Source organism: Pipistrellus hanaki, assembly GCF_964339955.1.
Source record: "Pipistrellus hanaki genome assembly, chromosome: 2".
In the NCBI taxonomy this organism is placed as follows: domain Eukaryota; kingdom Metazoa; phylum Chordata; class Mammalia; order Chiroptera; family Vespertilionidae; genus Pipistrellus; species Pipistrellus hanaki.
This window is the reverse complement of record NC_140504.1, coordinates 190,299,737-190,319,364: the sequence shown is the minus strand read 5'-3', so window position 1 is coordinate 190,319,364 and position 19,628 is coordinate 190,299,737. Positions and strand designations below refer to the sequence as shown.

Here is a 19,628-nt window from a genome sequence, read left to right as displayed (position 1 = left end):
CTCTGCATTTGATTTGATAGAATTCTAATTAGGACAACAAAGACAGATCTAGAACACTTGCTAAGATGCTAAGATTTTAAATTGCTTCATGAGTTTGTTTTCTTTATATTTTCAAAAGAAATATACTGTTATCACCTACTCCACTTCCTGCAATGGATCCATCATCCTATTCCTAAAATATTTTCTCACAGGAATGCCTCTTGACTGAGAATGACCAAGTCCTGACCTGTTGCTGGTGTGGACATCTCCTTCTCCTTCCCCTTCTCCTTCGCCCTCGGAGCCATCTCCTTCCTGGTGTCCAGTGGCGGTGCTGATGGCACCAGTGCTTGAGCTGACACTTCCTGGTCCAGCCGGATGCCCCTCTGCTGTGGCATCACCATAAGCACTGCTCCGGCCAGATACTGGAGGAAAATGATTTAAAAGCACAAATCAACTCCCAAAGCATGATGGAATCCAATGCATTCTGAAGTCAACAATAGTTAGAAGGTAACTGTAGCTTTGGGAATTTTTTCTTCTATGTGAAACTATATAAGAATGAAATTCACAATTTTACAGAACACAATATCTATCTATAAGAATAATCTTAATCTCAGATACTGATAAATTTCCACTTCAAGTTCCAGAGAATATATACTGATTTGGAAATCTAGACATTCTCAGCTACTCTTAATCTCTTTGATAAAAAAAATTTCACATCCACAGACTGAATTTTAAGATCAAGCCAGAATGGCTTTGTCATACTTCCTCATCCTAGAGCTCCATCCTATCAGCTAAGATTCTGTGAAGATGATCTATTATATTAACACATCAGATCATTAACCATGCTGCCCAAAATATCTTCCCCAAACAGAAAGAGCAAAAGCCCGAACAATGGACTTCAAAATCATACCAAAATTGTTTTAGATTAATCATAATTTGGGCCCAGCTTCTGTGGCTTGGTGGTTGAGCATCAACCCATACACCAAGAGGTCATAGTTCGATTCCCGGTCAGGGCACATGCCTGTGTTGCAGGCTCAATCCCCAGTAGGGGATGTGCAGGAGGCAGCCAATCAGTGATTATCTTGATATTTTTATCCCCCCCTCTCTCTCCCTTCCCATTTCTGAAATTAATAAAATCATTTTTTTAAAAATCATGATTTGGAATTAGGTGTGCCATTGCTTTCTTCCACTAGCAGATAATTAAAAGCTGCCTATAAAATAGTCCAATATTAACCACATTACCACTGTGCTCGCCAGCCACCGAGTCCACTGCACTTCCCCCGCTCTCCGAGCCCACACTACCACCATGGTCAGCGGGAGAGGTCCGGAGGGTGGAACCATCAGTCGCTGCTGTGCTGCCCTCGTCGTCTGAGGCTGGAGCTGAGAGAGTAACGAGAGCTGTTACAGGAAAAAACCCCTCCTTGGAGCAAAAGCATCAAACCACATAGTGCAGAAAACACAATGCAGTTTCTCTGTCCTGTCGCCAAAGAAAAAAAGGAAAGGTTTGCTTTGCCGGAACAAACACTGCACGCGGTGCATTGCGAATACAACTGAGACTGAAGTGGAAACCCAGTTCACTGGGCATTTCCTTCGTTGCTGCATCACAGTGCAAATAGAACAGTGCAGAGGTTTAGTGAGAATCTGTGACATGAACACTGTTTTCTAGCTACAATGCTTCAGTCACCACTGTGTAGGTGTTGCTGACTCCTCCTGAGATCGGAAGCACAGAACTCTGAATTTTAATGGTTTATTTTGTAATCAGTGCTCGTATGAGGAAATCACTATGTGAGCTCTTGAATCAGCCCTGTTGTTTTTCTTTGTAATCGGGTGGTCCACGGGAGCTCACTGGGAAATTTCACACTTCCTAATCATCCTCCTCAGGTGCTAACAATGAAGCAAGGAAATTCCCCAGAGACAGCCACAGCATCCAGGATCAGGGCTGAGCTGAGACAGGAGGAAAATGCTGGATGAGGTACATGGGGAGGGAAGCCAAGACAGCCACAGAGCACATGGGACAGCACGACAGCAACCTCCAAGCCTGAAATGACAGCAACTAAAAGGACCAAGGAAAGCAACAAGCCATGGCAGCAGCTGAGGGGGAACAGCCAGTTTATCTTTTTCTTACCTACCCAGGGTAAAACTTCCAAAAAGAAAATAAGAAAATAAAAAACAAATATAGGAAAGCATCAGTCTGAAAAACTCCAAGTCAACCCTTAAATTAATCAGGATTGCTTTTCCAGAGGCTTATTCAGATGTCCCACCCTTTTCTATTTTAGTCCAACTCTCTACTGAGGAATTTTCCTCTTCTTATCACGTTAGGAGAGTTTGAAAGTGAAGACAAAATTAGGTCTGAAGATTTCCTATGCATTTGAATTGTGCACAAAATCCCTACCTCCCGAGCACGCAGATCCCTGATAGCCACTCTAGCCTGCAACTAACTTGGCTTCTTGAAGCATCACTTTTATTTCCGAACGAAGAGAAAAATGTTAAAAGGTATAATCTCTATTTCTTGCCTTTCTTTTAATGTCTAAAATGTCAGAACGCTGATGAAGAACCCTGAAAGCTGTCATTTAAGCCCTAAAGCTGATCAACCTGCAAGCTGCTCTCTGTCTTTCCTCTGGGAAGGAGCTGAATGAAGCCAGGCAGCATGCAAAGCCAGGAAGCGAAACCATGAGTGCCCTTGCGGAACTGCATCGGTATGCCTTCCCCTCTCCCATTTCCAAAGCAAAGGCAGAAGCGGGAAGTCCAGAATGGCCTGTCAAAGCAGCTGCCCCTTACACTCTCACAGCATTGGAAACAAGGCCTGAGGGTCCTGGGGCCCTGAGCCATGCTCCTTGCTGTGGACAGTTACCTGATGCTGTGGTGTCAGAGAGGGTTCCTGCGTCCAGAGAGGAAGAGCTGGGTGCCTGGCCGGACAGCCCCAGGCTCTGCAGGCCCAGGGCACTGCTGCTGCTGCCTGGGAAACAAGTGGAGAGTGAGCACAACAACCCCCCAAGACCCCATCCGCAACGCTGCTTTGGCAACCTGCTGCCCTCGGGAGTCTAAACTCTCCAGCGTTAGACCCCGCTGGCCTAGAGGAAGTTAATCAAGAGCTACAGCTACCCAACCACCATGTATTGTTACAGAGATGGTGGAAGACTTTCTTTAGCTCAGATAGGGAGGGCACAGGCTGGAGGAATCTAACAGATTTGGGAGGGACAATCCAACTAACAGAAACTATGAGACTGGCTCCCAGATTGAAAATGTTACAATCCCTCTCACTCTCCACCTGTATCTCCGAACAGCTCTCACCCAGATCAACCTCTCCCCAAATCTGGGGACAAACTAAGTGTCAGTTGCACATCAGTAACTGCCGAACCCTCTTTCCTGTGCAAGGCAAATAGGCTGCTGTGCTCCTGGCATTGCCTCTACCTTGTTGGTCCTGTTGCAGGCTCAGGGCAATGGCCAGCTCAACCATGGTCTCATCATCTGCATCAGGCGGGATGTCCAGCATGGGTGGGAAGCCCTCTGCGCCTGCCAGCAGGGCCTCCAGGGGAGAGGGGTTGCCATTGTTGACATTTTCAGCTGTCTCCAACACCATGGACTCAGACTGCACAGAGAAAGCTATGTTAGTGTCCCAGGGTAAATGGTAGCTTTTGGAAGTCCACTGAATAAGAGTTAGAGGAGACTTAGAGGCCCCCTTCCCCTCTCCAGCTCGACTCACCACCATCTCAAAATCTCCATGGTCCACCTCACTCTGTTCCTGGCTTTCCTGACGGATGTGACCACCATTCGGGATCCCTGATGACTGCATTTTCTCATCTGCGTCATCATCGTCGTCATCATCCTTATCTCCTGGTCAAAGAAATCCCAGTCACCTGAAGGTACTTGAAGGTCTTTCCATCCTCAGCATGTGGTGGGGGGAGTCACAGAGCAAACAAAAACTCAGACAAACTACTGTGCCTTAGAGGTAAACTCCAGTCTTGTCTAATGTTTTCTGGATCAGGCAGGGTCTGGGAAGATGGGCTGGCAGTGACAGCTTGCCCCACCTTAGGAAAAGACTTTTTCCAGCTCATGAATGGGGAGCGGGATTTCCATAAAGCAGAGAAATCTAAGACCAGCTGCCACCAACTCTTAGGAGGCCTTGGGCAAGACAAAGAAAGTAAACAACATAATAATATCTGTCATCTATCATGGCAGCTTAGTGTTATTTTGTTGTGTTTTTTTTTTCCAAAACAACTTGGTCAGTGAGATTTTCACCCTACACAATCATTATGAAAACAAGGATTGAAAAAATGTGAAATCCATCAAATGGAGGCTGAGGAAGCCACTACAGGTCCTGCCCAGCCAGCTCCTGTGTGAAGGGGAGAGGCCTTCTAATAAGTTAGACCCCTTGCCTCCCACTCAGTGGGCTCGGAAAGCATGTGAATGTGGCCTTAATTGAAAATATACACTCTCTGCACTTTAGCTTCTCACCAAAGATGCACAAACTGTTGCCTAGTTCATCAAAAGTTTAGATAACACAAATGATATTCAAGAAAGGTGGAAGGTCACAGAGTCTCAAGCATTCCTCCAGACTTGCACTGTACCACACAGCAGCCACCAGCCACTGAGCATTTAGAATGTGACTGGTCCAAACGGAGATGTGACGGTAGTATTTACTACACACTAGATTATGACTGCACAACAAATACTTTCTAAGGAAGCAAAATATTTCACTAATAATTTATACTGACTACATGTAGAAATATTTTTATATATTAATTAGTTAAGTTAATTTCAACATACTTCTTTTTACTCTGTATAATGCGGCATACAATTTACAATTATGTATGTGACTTCCACTGGAAACTTACTGCTGGGGGAAACAAGTAACCAGAGTATTACATAATATAATGCTAATATTAAGATGCTCAGAGAAATGCTTTACTAAAATGTTAAATGGTATGCCCTCGACTTGTATCCCAGGGTATCATGAGGGAAATCTCTTGTGAAATCTGCAGTCAAACACTGCAGGCAAGACAATAGGATACTACCCCCTCGGCAACAAAATGGATCCTTACATAATGTACAGCTTTTGTGCCAGGAAGTCTCTTTTTCCTGAAAAATAGAGGGGTTTTGTTTTTTTTCCTTATTCACTGTGACGTTATAACTGCTCTTTTGTTATTTTCGCTATGGCTTGTGGGAAGCTTTCAGTCAAATATCTTTCTTCACTTAACAACCATACAGGACTCAAGATGTAGTTTTTTTGTGTATCCTTGACTTGACTTTACTATTGTATCTTTATGTTCCCATGGCTTTGGTTTTATTTTTATACTACTTATTATACGCATTTTTATATGTCATCTAAAATTCGTTATGGAATAAAGTAGGGTAACAACAAAAGATACATAAACAAAGGACCTTGGTCAACACGGGCAGCACGTCCCCCTCCTCCCCCTCCGACCACCCTGTGAGCTTAAACCCAGAACTCGCATTACCCATTGGAGTGTTGCTTCGAGGGGAGGAGGGCAATGTCACATGTCTCCGCTTGTTCCTGGGCCTTAGGACTCGAATTAGAGCTTGTTTACAAGAGAAGCTCACGGCAGGATCCTGAGGTTGAAAGGAAACTGTCATGCTTAGATTTTAGATCATTCATGAGACTGCATACAAAACACTTTTCTCTCATGGTCAATCACTTACATGGAAGACCTACTGACTCCCAGTGGCAACCCTTCTGAACAAGTTCAGCAGTTAAGCCATTTCCCGACCTGGCTATGTAAGACCCATTCAGTACACTCTTGTATCTGTTCTGGTAATGGACTGGCAGGTCATTTGCTCCTGAAGTCACTCTGGCTCTCTATAAATGGGTTTTGGCTTTTCATCAGATGATCAGGCTCATCTTAGCTCTGTGCTCAAATCAGTACTTCAAACCCTTAGCTTCTGTGACCGTCACTGGAGACAGAGCTTGATGATGATCTCTCATGTACTCATTTTAATTAATAGTTAACACTAACCAAGCAGCAAAAAACAGGATGTTCCTGGGGATCCAACATTGAACAAGACAAAGTGCATCACCTCTGCAACCATTTTTTCTATGGAATGAGTAAACTCTTAAAACGTTTATTCAGAGCTCCATTTCCCATTATCTCCTTTAAGCCTGTTCTTATATTATTAACTAGCAAACATACAAAAAGTGATTTTTCCAGCATTCCCAGGCTACATAGGGTTTTAGTGATACGTACAGGACACAGTAGCATCTGCATGTAGATCTTGGACGCTGTATTAATACAGTCCAGCTCACACGTACAGTAGCCATGGATAATGTCTACTAGAGCATTGACGGTAGCTTCAATATGAGTTAGGCCTAAAGGGGATAAAAATATAACGGAAAAACTTCTCTAACTACCTGAGAGTCTAAGACAAAAGGAGAAATTCTTATCCCCACATAAAGGTCAAGATAACAAAATAATTAGCACAGAGCAAAATAAAATACACACACAGAATGTAGACTGTCATCATTATTTGATTTGTTTGATGAATACTCTCCTAATCTCTCAAACTGTCCTAAAAGCCTCACCAGATATCTTGCATCACAGAAATAAGTAATTGTCTACGCACCTGGATATCAAAATAAGGCAGAGAAGTATGAACAGATGAGCACATTCTAAATGTTCCCCACTAACCCCGAACCTTAGGTATGGATAAGCATGACACTGACATGCCTTTTAGGTTTATTGTCCAAGAAGCCTCCAAACACAAACAAACGTTAGGAGCATTCTACTTTTCTAGATTGCTAGTCAGGTCCTGGCTATCCACCTACACCCAGAAGAGTGTGAGAAGGTAGATACCAAAGGCAGTGACAGCTCGGAAATAACATAATTCTCAAGGCTGATACTTAACTTATACCCTTTGAACTGGCTTTGAATCAAGCTCTCAAAGATTTTTTTTTTTAAACAATTATAAACATGTCTAAGGACGGACACACACACACACACACACACACACACACACACACACACCTCCATGGGAAAAACTGACCCCAACATGAAGAGATACAAGAAAACTCCACTTCCTTCCCCCCACACTGCACTTCCGTTTCAGGAACAATGTACTGATCTCACAGCCTTCTACTTCCTAACTATTAGTTCTGAATAAATGGATGACTAAAGGCTAGGGGTTCAATCTGCTCAAAGACAGAACTTACATGAGACTTTACTCTCTATCAAGACTCAAGTTTCCCTTTCAACATGATACCTGGCAGGCAGGCAGGTGCCAAGAAGGCATTCTTGGGTTTGGATGCATGAAGTTTCCAGAAGTGGTTCACCAGCTGGGTGATGAAACTACAGCAATCTCCTTCCAACTGCTTCTGAGGCTCTCTCCCCTCCTCTACTCCTTCTAAGCAGGAAAAAGAAAATTATTAACAACTATAAATCGGAGATGAAATTTAATTTGTTTTAAGGTTAACTCAGGTCAAGGAAGCTTGCCTGGGGAGGGAGTTTCAAGTGGGGCCCCAATCAATATGCCAACTATCCCTAGATTCCAGCAGGCACATCTAGGAAGAAAACAGTCTGGGAAAGGAATATCACAGAAAACACTGTATGTTAGAATTAAGAAGGGGAGCATTCAGGATCTTTACAGCAGATTCAGAGACCTCAGGTCCAACTGTTCAACTTATCAAAACTGAGGGACAGTCTGAGATTTTCTAGAATGATTCCTAGATTATAATATTTGAAAGAGGAACAACATGATGACAGCATATGGGTGCATGAAAATAACAGAGAATTGTAAAGGCATCAATAAACTATATTTGATAAAGACGAAACAAGTTTGGTACCCAGACAAAATGAGAGAGGAGGAAACAGAATTGAGCACTAAGAAAGTCCATCACACATATTAATAAGATACTGGCGAAAGAACAGCATAAAAGTAAAAGATATGACCCTATTACTTTAAAGCAACACCAGGCCCAAACTTAACTTTACCCTCACGAACATAAGAGGTAGTGACAGATTATATCAATACCCAGAGCAATAAATAAACCCAAGGATAATAATATAAGAAGCACGCACTGGAAAGAGTACTATTTACTTAAAAAAGGTACAATCTTAATGTCACAAACCCTCCATAAGGTATAAAGACCAGAGAGCAAAATCCATGGTTCAGAGCATGAAGTTAGTCAGAGGCCAGTGAGAATACAAGGGTGAGAGGGCGTAGCAGGTGTATTAAGCAGATTTCAGGACCATGTCCATACAGTCTAAGTTCACCTGTTTCCATCTGGGGCAGCTTTGATTCCGTAAAGTGGACAAGGTTGTTAGGGCGCATGATGGCAATGGAGCGAGCTGTGATCACTAGCCTCTGGAAGACCTCAGGATCCAAGTCCTTGCCTTCTTTGCTGGATGTGTTGAGACACTGCACGGCTTTGCTCAGCAAGGCCTGATCCTATAATGGAAGGATCACATAGGATAAACCACAAGCAAGAGCTGGTACTATGGCAAAGAGCAGAGGAGAGCTGGCAAATTGTCAGGATGGCTACCTCCACTCAAGAGAACAGGTTAATTACCACCAGTTAACAGTAAAAAATCTTCAAAGTTAAAATTTTTAATACATAAAATATTAAAGATACTAAAAAAGGAAATCAAAAGTCACAAAATCTTCCCAAAGTATGATGGGGAGAAAATCCCCAATTCTCCGGCACTGCAACATCCCAGACCTCTTTCCTGCAGTAAAAGGATCATTCTTTTGCAAGTTCATCCCACCCAGATTGTTTCCAAACAATCTTCACTTGAGCGGTGCGGCAGGATAAACTCACATTTCTCAGTTCTCTGGATTGGAGGCATAAAAACTAACCACGGCATCTGGGCTGCTGGCTTTTCCATCTGTGGAAACTGGCCCACCTTAAGCCCCACTTTTACAAGTGAGACCTTCTTTCCCCAGATTTCCCACTTAGTCTCCTTTCAACAACCATTCAACAATCTCCTCATAAGCAAGTATACTGATAGGCTGGTACCACTACTGGCGGAGGGTAACACCAACAGCACTGATCTCCCAAATGAGTCCCCTGCTTCACTCTCTTCCAGCCAGAGACTCACATTCAAATGTCCCTCCCTCCTCTTTCTTAACTCTCGCTGATCCTATTAGAGTGACAGAAAAAACAAATGCAAACCAGTAGCCCACTGCAGGCTTGTCCTCAGTTTCCAGGAATATCCATTAATTCCTCAGGAGACATTTTAGACTGTGTGGATCTAATCTAAATACTATCTCTCCCCACTGTACTTCACAATGACCTTACTTTACATACCAAAGCCAACATACGTGATTCCCTGTCAGTAGCCCCAACTTCCACCTTCACGGAAGGCATCCCAAGAGGGAATGGTTACCTTGTGGCTGTGATAGGCAGAGCGGCTGGTGTGCAGGCTGGCCAAAAGGCTCTTGGACTGCTGCTGGACACTGGCAGGTGCTGGCAGGGACAGCAGCAACGTGGCCAGCTCCTGAGCTGCATTCTTGTTTCTCTCCTGATGCGCAAAAGACAGGAGGGTTACCACTAAGCCTACCACATCCATGTGGAATGCACAGTCTACACCCTGCCCTCCTCTTTCCTCCCTTCTAGACCCTCAGGGCAAGGTGAGCTCCATGGACTGCAAAAAGCCAATCAAGGAATTTCAAAAATTATAATCCTCTCACAATACAGGTGTAGAAATTGAGTCCAAGCTCATAACTCCAGAACAGTGTTCTTTTACCAGCACGCACCCTATCCTATGAAACACTGTTACTAAGCATCCCCAAAAGTAGGACAGAAGGCCTTAAGTGGAAGACTTCTCTAGCGCTTCTCGGCAAATCAAAATTAAACTATAAATGTTCCTTAGCTGGGAGGCCCCGGGGCTTCTGACAATTCCACTGACTTCCTGCCCCTCCAGAAAGCTCCCATGAACTCTGAAAAAGTAACTTGCCTTTTCGATGATTGGGCCAACCGCAAAGCAGCTTTCCAGAGCTTCTAAAGAACTCACAACCAGCCTAGGGAGACAGAAAAGCTGCTTGAGTACAACCACCCTCTCTCCGCCCTGTGCTTCAGCCTGCGCAAACTCTAGTCACGAGGACCTTGGGGACATCTAATGAATGCCAAATACAAAATCAAAGCGTAAGAAGACCTGCCACAGGCACCATGCATATCGTTTCCTCGTGTTACAGGCCAGAAGAAGCCTGGCTCCTGCTTGCAGATCAACCTGAGGCCATGTTCATAATCCGTAACTCAAAGAGAGGGCTTTTCTTCCGTAAAGAGGATAAATGTGCTTCCTTCTGCTGCCTGTGGCAGGGATCACTGAGATGGGCTTAACAGTCTGATGCAATGGGACCCGAAGCTCAGGTGCCCACAGTTCACAGGCAGAGGGATACATACACAAGGGGAAAGGTTAAAGCCATCTTCTACGGGGAAGGTTAGTTTATATTTTACTTACGCCTCCTAGAAAATGCACAAAGGCACTTCCTATTAGTCCCTAAGGATAGGGAACAGAGAAAACTATATTTTCAGGAGCATGCCAATTGCCAACGGTTAAAGGATACTACAAAGCACCTTTAGAAATCTGAGCAATTTTCCCCTAGAAAATATCAGGAAACCCAACTGTAACATGTTGCTCAGGGCCGACTCCTGTGAGTTTAATGTGGCAGAGTAAAAAGACCAATACTCAGAGGACCGACGTTCTGGAGAGAGGGGAGGATTGAGAAGGCAGTTGGAAAGAAAGGCCAATGGGTAGAGGAAGACAAAGAGCCAGGGAAGAGAGACCAGGGGCATAAAACACAGTTGGACTGAATAGCTCTCCAGTGGCTTTTCAGGTGTTAGGGCTTCTTGACTGTCTCACCGCCCCTGGCCTGGCCGCCCTTCTCATCCACTGTAGAGGGCACAGGGAGGAATGAGGTAAGGAAAAGAGAAAGCCAACCACATCTGAAGCAGCCAACACCAAGTGCACAAGTACAACCCTCCGCATTCTCCACTTTTAGGCAGACAGCTCTGCAGCCATGCAACAACCAGAACAGAGAGAAGCAGGAGGACTCTTCCACAGAAGCAGATTCGACGCAAAGCCACACCATTGGGTTACACTGCTCTCTGACACACAGTCACTCGTGCAGAGAAAAGAAAGAGGGCATACTAACCGGTCCAGCTTGGTTAGGGACTCAGTTTCAGAACTTGGGGAAGAAGCAAAGAAAAGAAAAAAGGAAAAAAATGTGAAGCTCAGAGAAACCTGGAAACACATCCTAAGCAAACAATATAAGAATAGGTTAGGGGAAGAGAAAAAGAGAGAGAAGGGAGAGGGAGAGGCTGCTGGTGGGAGGCAGTGATTCAAGCCAGGGTATTCTTATAACTTAAATGTAAGAATCTCAACATCTTACATCATGAGTTACTTCATCTGCCATGGCAAACCAGTAGCTATTATACCTAGCACAAGAAGCCAAGCGCAGTACTTAAGGAGGCCTCTGGAGGGAGCCCAGGAGGCTCTGAACTCTGCCACAGAGGCAGCAGCCAGCCTCTTACAGCAGTTATCACCACATAAGTTGCTGCTGCAGAGAAAGATGAGAAAATGATGAAATCAGAATGAGAGGAAGAATTTTCTCTATAATTTTTGCAAGATTGGATCCTAATCCATAACATTTGTGTAAGCATCTTAGCAGCCTCTGGCTATACCAAAGGGTACCTGAGCATTAAGAGAAGGCACAGAAGCCCTGGGCAGAGACTGGAGTCAGATGGCTCTCAGCACACTTTCAGGCTTTGTCTGAACACTAAGAAGATAGCGAGTATTGGGAGTTGTGTGAACACTTGAAAATCACGGGCTCAACCTGGAGCAGTTAATAGAAACTGACTCTCTCAAGGTACAGGTTCTGTAGGGAGAGCAAGAAACAGTGACACTGAAGCCAGCCCCTCCAGTGCTGGTACCTCTCCAGGACAGTTCCACTGGTTGTGGTGGGGGCAGCTGAGTCGCTCTCTCCAGTGCCATTGCTCTGGTTCAGGTTTGAAGGACAGATGTTGCTGACAGAGGCAGAAGGGAATTCTTCCGGGGGCTCATCTGGCCAGCCAAACTGCTCCTTAGTCTTGCCATAAATTTTTACAGCATCGATCATGGTGACACCTGCTGGATCCACTGAGGCCCCAACTGTAATAAGCAAGAGAAGCTATTAAGAAGCACATTCTCTGCAGGGATTACCACCACCATCTTCAAAGCAAAGACCAGAATAAGTTTGAGCCAAGTAGCAAATCACATGCATTTTTAGAGTCATAGAACTTGATCCCCTGAAACTTCAGCACTTTAGTATTGAACAGATATTAAATACATGAAGAAACAGCCCCACTGATGAAAGCCTATGAGGCCTACTACTTGGAAGAAGAGTCACTGACCGTCACTGTAGGAACCAGACCCGCTGCGCTATCTGGGTATCGCCAACCCCCTCGCCCAGGGAACTGTGAGCACTCCCTTTGTTCAAAGCACAGATCCTCATCATTCATACAAACAGCATCAGGCAGGTGGCCAGTAAACACTATAGAAAGATGCCAGCCTTATGCAAGGCTCAGGATTTATATTCAGGGTTTCAAGTTTTTAATAGCATGGCAAGGCAAGTTGTTGTCAAACACCGCAGTGCCTATGGCTGTCTCTGTGCTTTAAGAAAGCTAGTGGTTTCATGTGCTAATTTTGCCTCCTCTCTGCATAAAAACGCAGGCAGCCCCATCAGCAAGGCTGACCCAAGCCTATAGATGTGGAACTGAGGCAGATTTTGACTCTATCTCCACCCCTCTCAATCTCAAGTATATCCCTTTCCTGTCACCTTGCCTCCTTCATATCTCAAATGAAGTTCTGAGTTTCCTGACAGTAGAGACCAGAGAAATCAAGAGAATAGAGGGTTCCCCAAAGACAAGCGGCCCCGAGTCAGCAGTCACAGTGGGAAGGATACAGTCTGTGCCAAGGGCTGGTGACTCACTGAAGAGGTTCAGTTTCTTATCAGCCTGCAAGGCCTCTTCTCTGGTGAAGGGGAAGTCGAACCAGCGGGAGCGGCTCAGGTTAAGCTGCATGGTTCTGCCAAAGATCTCGATATAAGATGGAGCCCGTTCGATTGCCTGGGTCCCAATCTGGATCCGCATGCCCGTCATCACCATGGTGCTGTTGTTGTTAGTAATCTCAATGGTGAAGCCACCAGGCTGCAGGAAAGAAAGGCTCACATCAGAGAACAAACACAATTCTTAAGGGGAGACCAGTAAGCCTTCCTCTGACAGTCTCTCAATGTGTGGACCCCAATAAGACCTTTATCCTTTTAACACTCCAGTAATAATTTCCTTCCTTCCAACGACAGGCAAATTGAGACAGGGAGTAGACTCTCTTCAATCTCAGGCATCCTTCTCCCAAGCAGTCACCACCTGCCCGCCCTCTGCACAGCAAACCTGCTGGTAATGTACAGCAGCCCTTCTGCATGGGGTAAGAACAAATATTCACCCGAGGGACCATTTAACTAGGGTTAAGGGTTAGTGGCTATGGGTATACACTTTATACTTGCATTCTAAAGAGATGTGCTCTCCAACAACACCGTTTGAGACTCAACCCAGCCTGACCCAGTCCTCACCTTGGTGTTGGCCACATACATGCCAGTGGAATTCAGCCGGTGCTTTATCTGTTGTGCATTGTAGACCTGCAGAAGATCATTACCACCAAACTCCACATCTGTCAGCTGCTGGTTGTGTTCAAAGAAGTCAATGGGGAAGGTCACCTGGCTGGACGTGCGGGTTGCTGGGGAGAGCAGCACAGATTGCCAGAGAGCATCAGTAAGCGTAGCCTCTCCCACCTCTGCGCGCACTCCACAGCTCACACCCGCCCAGCTGAGCCCACACACATGCCCACGCTTTCTAGACAAACTCTGGATTATAATGTTTGCATCAGTATGATGCCTACATGTGGTTAGCTGTACCACAGTTATTATCCCCATAACCACAATATCACGTAGCACGACAATGAAATCTGGAGCTGGTGTTGTGTACAGTTAATAACAATAGATCCTCTCATAGCTGGTTTGTTTAAAATAAGTAAAACTGCGAAAACCGGTTTGGCTCGGTGGATAAAGCTTCGGCCTGTGGACTGAAAAGTCCCAGGTTCGATTCTGGTCAAAGGCATGTGCCTTGGTTGTGGGTACATCCCAAGTGGGGGGTGTGCAAGAGGCAGCTGATCGACGTTTCTAACTCTCTATACCTCTCTCTCTTCCTCTCTGTAAAAAAAATCAATAAAATATATTTTTAAAAATAATAATAAAAAAATAAGTAAAACTACTTCTTTACTGGAGGATGAGCTGTATCCCTATCTCACAGACTGGGACAAATTTCAGGTAATGGGAGGTCCCCCACGATGGTCCGTGCTTAGCCAGATTTACTCCTACAGTCAAGCTTTCATTCCCTGAAGAGTCCTCCATCAATCAGGAGCAGGATCCCAGCTCAGAGACCCAGGAGGGACTCTTCACTACTCACTTAGAAATTAACCAGCAACTGAAGAACCTATTCTTCAGTCAGTTCTTGCACTTCCCTGAACCCAGAGAAAAATCAAACAAGGTCCAAAAGATAATTCTTTACCGGGCACCTGTGGATGGATGACCTTAAGTGGAGAGCCAATGGATGCTTCCTATTAGTACAATGTGTCTCTAAAAGCCACACAAAAGCATTGCTGGCCTCAGGAAACTCGAGTCCATTTTTGGAAATTAGCTAAGACATAGCCCTACCTTTACAAAACATGGATGTCAGATAGTCACCGATTCTTCACAGATATTTACAACAGTCTACTCATCATCTAGAAGACTGCCATCCCACTCCCCCCCCTTTCTACCCCCGGCTTGAGGGCTCTTACTGATGGTGGCTGTCTTGCGCTTTCGAACAGGTTTCATTATGCTGATGACACTGCTGGGCTGCAGGGACGGCTGAAGCCAGTAGGAGGTGTTCTCCACGTTGGCCATGTAAATGCGCAGGCTGCCGTCCTCACATAGCAAGATCATGGTTGTTCGTTGCTGCTCGTTGCAGGCTGTGTGCCTAATGGCGACCATGTCTTGGATCTAGGAGAAGGGGACAAAGGAGGGTGTTAGTTCCCACACCTACAGATTAGAGAGAAAGAGAGATTCACAGTCAGTTGTGGGACTGCAGAAGGAAAGCACAGGTGTCGAGGGAAAAAATGGATCCCAATTCCTTTATTGGCTCCATTGAAAGAGCTGGGAAAGTAGACTATACAATAAAACTAGAGCAGGTTCACACAATTCAAGTGATGGGAGAATGTGGCACTGACCTTTGCTTTAGCAGGAAGAGTCTTTATTTCTTGAATAAGAAAAGTGTCTGGTTTCACCATAACTACCAGCGGCACACCTGTAGTTTGCTGGACACAACACACCAAGCCAGGGTGGTTCATCACCTCAGACCACTGGCAAAGGGCAGGAGACGTTTTGCTGCCACCATTGGAACTGCCGACAACAAAAGTGGCCACGGTCAGGTGTCAATCACCATCTACTGGAGCTGTCCTTAACTATAGGACATCCTCACTAAACACGTGACTCTCAGAGCAAGTTACTTGTCCAGGGATTCAATTACCCATGATTCTCATTTCTATTCTGAGCCATGTATATACTCTCATATGCCCCAAAGTGTGTCCCAGCAAGAGTCCTGGCTAGGATCTCCACTGCTAGGCTACACTGTCTGAGGGAACAAGTGACTCTATGTGCCTAAGTGGTTGTCACTACATAGAGTTGTGGAGCTGCCTAAGGCTGATGATCCAATTTCCTATTAAGAATCTCCAGTCCTACCCGGTTTGGCTCAGTGGATAGAGCGTCGGCCTGTGGACTGAAGGGTCCTGGGTTCGATTCTGGTCAAGGGTATGTATCTGGGTTGCAGGCTCGTCCCTGACCCAGGCCCTGGTCCGGGCTCGTGCAGGAGGCAACCATTCGACATGTCTCTCTCATATCGATATTTCTCTATATCTTACCCTCTCTCTTCCACTTTCTAAAAATCAATGGAAAAATAGCCTTGGATGATTAAAAAAAAAAAAAGTCTCTAAACACTTCAAGTTATGTATGAATGACATCTATTTTATTTCATTCCAAACCAGGTAATTCACAAAACAGAGGCCAGAAGTGCTAGAATGGCTCTTCAAAAGCAGATAAGACAGGAAAAAATCCTAAACCCCTTCCTCCTCCCTAAATAAAAAAGTCACTACATCACACACACCTCTAGTATCTAAAAAGCTAATGGAACCTTCTAGCTCTCCAACCCTAACTGTATCCCCACTACCAATACCGTGTTCTATGACCAATGAGTCCCCGACAAAAGGCAACTTAAAGGGCATCACCACAACATGCATGTCCAGGAGAAAGTTTCGCTTCTCCAAACTCAGTAATCACATTAAAATCCGCTATGCTGCCTGACCACAGCTTTTCCTCTGACAGTGGCCCCACAAACTACCTCTTACAGGTTAGTCTCCATGGTGGGGACAAACCATGCAGAGAGCCCAACTTGCCAACACTGGATGCTGCTTGACTTTGAAAATACCCAGCAGGAAAAGGAGCTCTCTGATGGAGAAAAGTACATTTCACCGAATTCATAACAGACACAGTACTTGGGAGGGAAGTGAATGTGGGCATTATGAAACCAAACATGCAGGGCTCATTCCCACCTTTTGATGTTGATGGGGAAGAGCTGCAGCACCTCCAGAGTCGTCCTGCTGATGGTGGCTGCAAATGACTTGCCTTGACAATAGCTGAAGAACAGCATCTGCAGCACGTGGGAGTAGTAGACAGACACACCACCACCTGCCACCTGGCTGTTACTGTCCTGTCAGGACGAAGACACGATGTCTACATTAACGTCTCATGTTGCCTTGGGTACCAGCTTCCCATTTTGCTGGTTATTAGTTTTAAATCAAGATTATGAGCTTTCATAGGCTAAACATGAGGTCCCTAGGCTAAATTTTAAAAATTGAGACTAAAGAAACATCAAATTGAATTAATTTAGCCCTTAAGGATAAGAGTTTTTGCTATAAGGTAAAAGTTAGAGGAAAAAAGAACAAGAATAGAAGAGTTGCTAAGCTAATTAAATTGAGAATAGAAGGAAATGGGAAAGGGCAACATTTGCTCTAACCTTCAGGTCCTCGTGGTTGATTTCCAGAACATTAGTGACATAGAAGGGTCCCTGCTGGGCACTGCTGGCCTCTTCCATGAGCTGAGTGTAGATGTACCCAGCTGAAGACATGATAACAATGATGTTCTTTCCCTCCTCATTAAAGAGGAAGGTAACGTCTCGTATCTTTGAGCTTGGCAGGAGAAAGTAGAAGGTTGGACTCAAGGCATCAATAGACAGGTCATAAATCTGCAGAATGGAAGGAAGAAAGATGAAATAAGGGAGATCTATTGCAGCTCCACCCCCAAATTATCCTGGTAAATCCAAAGAGCTGGAATCAGAGAGCAAGTGTTAGGCACTGGTGAATAAAGATGAATAAAGTACCTATTACTTTCCCTCAGGGAATGAGTAGGGGAGATATACACATCAACAAATTCCGTAACAAGTACAGCACTAGCTGTGCACTTTGTCTACTGGGGGCAGAACTAGAATCGATTTTATATTGCCTACACACAGAAAGCTCGGCAATGTAACAAAAGGCAACAAAATGTTAGGGTTTTTGCTTTTTTATTTCTGAGAAAAGCCAGCACACAATGGAGATCAGACATTCTGGATTTAAAAGCAAAACCATTCTAGGACCACATCATCAGAGCTGATACTGTACCTTGACGAAGTCTGCGGTGACAATCGCTAACTCCGTCTGTGAACCTGGTAACCACACGGCTTTGATGATGAAGTTTCCTGTTGCCAACTGGGGGTGCAACACCAAGTGATCCGAAACGGAGCCTGAGCTACTGAAGGTCAGCACATGGCAGTCCTGGACAAAGTTTAAGGAACAGAATGGTTGAAAGATGATTTGGAAATAGACTAATTCATTTCAGAGTGCTAATGTTTCTTATTCTTCCCTCATATCCCCTGCCTTCAGACAATCTAGAATATATTCAGGTTTCAAGAACATATAAAGATTATTCCAACATAAAAACAATCTAGAAGAAATTCAGAGAAATATTTCTTTGGCATTCCAATAGTTTTTAAGTTTAAAAACCTTATTTCCAGTAAGGAAAGTGGTGCCAAGAATAGGAGAGAAAAGGTGACTAGGATCTATAGCTCTAGGTAACCAACCCTGGATCATGACACTTACCTTCAGCCCACACACAGCCAGGTAGTCTTCCTTGCATGGATTCCCAGTGAGGCTCAACACAGTAAAGGGGACTGGGGCAGATGCTAGGCGGGTCAGAGTCAACTTCCTTTTGCTGGAATCTGCTTGCTTCAGGAGTGCAGAGAGCTGCAGAACAGTGATCTGCAAAGGAACAATTGCCTATTTATTCTTAACCCTAGTCTTCTCAGAGAACACAGCAATAACAAACGCTTCTTCAATAGGGGTATTAGATTGCTTTTATTGTGAATAAGCCTGAGGAAAACCCAATGGACTCCTATCTCTATCCATGGACACAGGTAAGTTTGTAAAGTATATCGAATGTCTTCATTTTCTCTATCCAGTAAGGACCAAACAGATGACTAATAAACCTAATTTCTTTCTATAATCAGTTCATAAAAATAAAAAATTCCTATGTACTATAGCCTTTCTAGTTTACTACGAAATATTTTTGAGTATTTTCAAGCTCTTTTAAGAACTATTCATATCTCTAGTTTGTTCTTTTCACTTCAGACAATGTTAAAATAACTGGTGATGGAGAAGCCAGAATACAGAAAAACGTGAAGATACACTCAACTCTCTCACCTTCTAGAACACAACATATAAACTTTCCTGTGTCCTTTGAGGGCTGGGAGGAACCAAATAAGGAACTCTCAGTTTTCCTATGAAGCTGTCTGTCTCGTGGCTTATGCCTTCCAGAGTGACCAAACTGGGCAGACTGCAAGCCACTCTGTCCTAGGTCACTACTGGCCATTATCTTTCCCTAGGGCTTGAAGGATATGCTTAGAGTGGGAATTTACTAATGAGAAACAGAGCCTTTGTTCTAGTTTAATCAAGTCACCAAGAGTTCCAGTAGAAATGCTCTTTGAGCACGTCCTTAAAGCATTCTCAGACCTGATAGATTTTCCCCAAAAGGCCAATCTGATCATAGTCATTTATCTGTATTACTTAGCACTTAGGATGAATAAGTGTTAAATAAAACCTAAAGTGAGTAGGAAGGAATTGGGAGTACCCACCTTGCCTTTCTCATGGCTGACCGCCAAATGTTGGCGACGCCCATGGGGGGAGGAGAGTACACACATAGCCACCCGCCTGAGTACATGGGCGCTGATTAGCTGTCGAATAGTCTGGCCCTGGTCTCCGCTGTAATTCATCCGAACATTCTCAAAGGCACCTTCCTGGGAGCCTAAGGTGGGAACCTGGCATAGAGGGAAGCAGAGAGAGTAGGCAGTTAATAAGGCAAACGAGATCAAGTAGATTCACACACTATTTAAGTGATTAAGATGTTACAGTTAGGTCATTCAGGAGCAATGGACTCCAATCTCTGTCCATGGACACAAGTAAGTTTGTAAAATTATTGTCAGCAATAACAACAATGTTGTGAATGTTTCATAAAGCTACATTTAGTTAATAAAAAGTATT

The 19,628-nt window shown here is 44.5% G+C and overlaps 1 protein-coding gene across 10 annotated transcripts in view; it reads right to left on the bottom strand.

The window, feature by feature from the left end:
• The window catches only part of UBR4 (ubiquitin protein ligase E3 component n-recognin 4), a 120,763-nt gene that overhangs the window by 54,959 nt on the left and 46,176 nt on the right, over positions 1-19,628 (bottom strand). The window contains exons 40-62 of one of the 10 annotated variants that reach the window (XM_084875209.1): positions 19,223-19,405; positions 18,192-18,350; positions 17,715-17,867; positions 17,072-17,299; positions 16,608-16,765; positions 15,231-15,402; positions 14,802-15,003; positions 13,537-13,700; positions 12,901-13,117; positions 11,864-12,080; positions 11,086-11,118; positions 9,888-9,951; positions 9,318-9,452; positions 8,205-8,379; positions 7,425-7,508; positions 7,195-7,335; positions 6,183-6,304; positions 5,439-5,550; positions 3,683-3,813; positions 3,391-3,568; positions 2,831-2,935; positions 1,222-1,359; positions 227-401 (exon numbers count right to left, since the gene is read on the bottom strand). In XM_084875209.1, coding sequence (XP_084731335.1) covers positions 227-401; positions 1,222-1,359; positions 2,831-2,935; positions 3,391-3,568; positions 3,683-3,813; positions 5,439-5,550; positions 6,183-6,304; positions 7,195-7,335; positions 7,425-7,508; positions 8,205-8,379; positions 9,318-9,452; positions 9,888-9,951; positions 11,086-11,118; positions 11,864-12,080; positions 12,901-13,117; positions 13,537-13,700; positions 14,802-15,003; positions 15,231-15,402; positions 16,608-16,765; positions 17,072-17,299; positions 17,715-17,867; positions 18,192-18,350; positions 19,223-19,405 — 3,446 coding nt within the window. The remainder of the gene's footprint in view (positions 1-226; positions 402-1,221; positions 1,360-2,830; positions 2,936-3,390; positions 3,569-3,682; positions 3,814-5,438; positions 5,551-6,182; positions 6,305-7,194; positions 7,336-7,424; positions 7,509-8,204; positions 8,380-9,317; positions 9,453-9,887; positions 9,952-11,085; positions 11,119-11,863; positions 12,081-12,900; positions 13,118-13,536; positions 13,701-14,801; positions 15,004-15,230; positions 15,403-16,607; positions 16,766-17,071; positions 17,300-17,714; positions 17,868-18,191; positions 18,351-19,222; positions 19,406-19,628) is intronic. The other 9 variants (XM_084875212.1, XM_084875211.1, XM_084875213.1 and 6 more) reach the window with 9 other exon arrangements.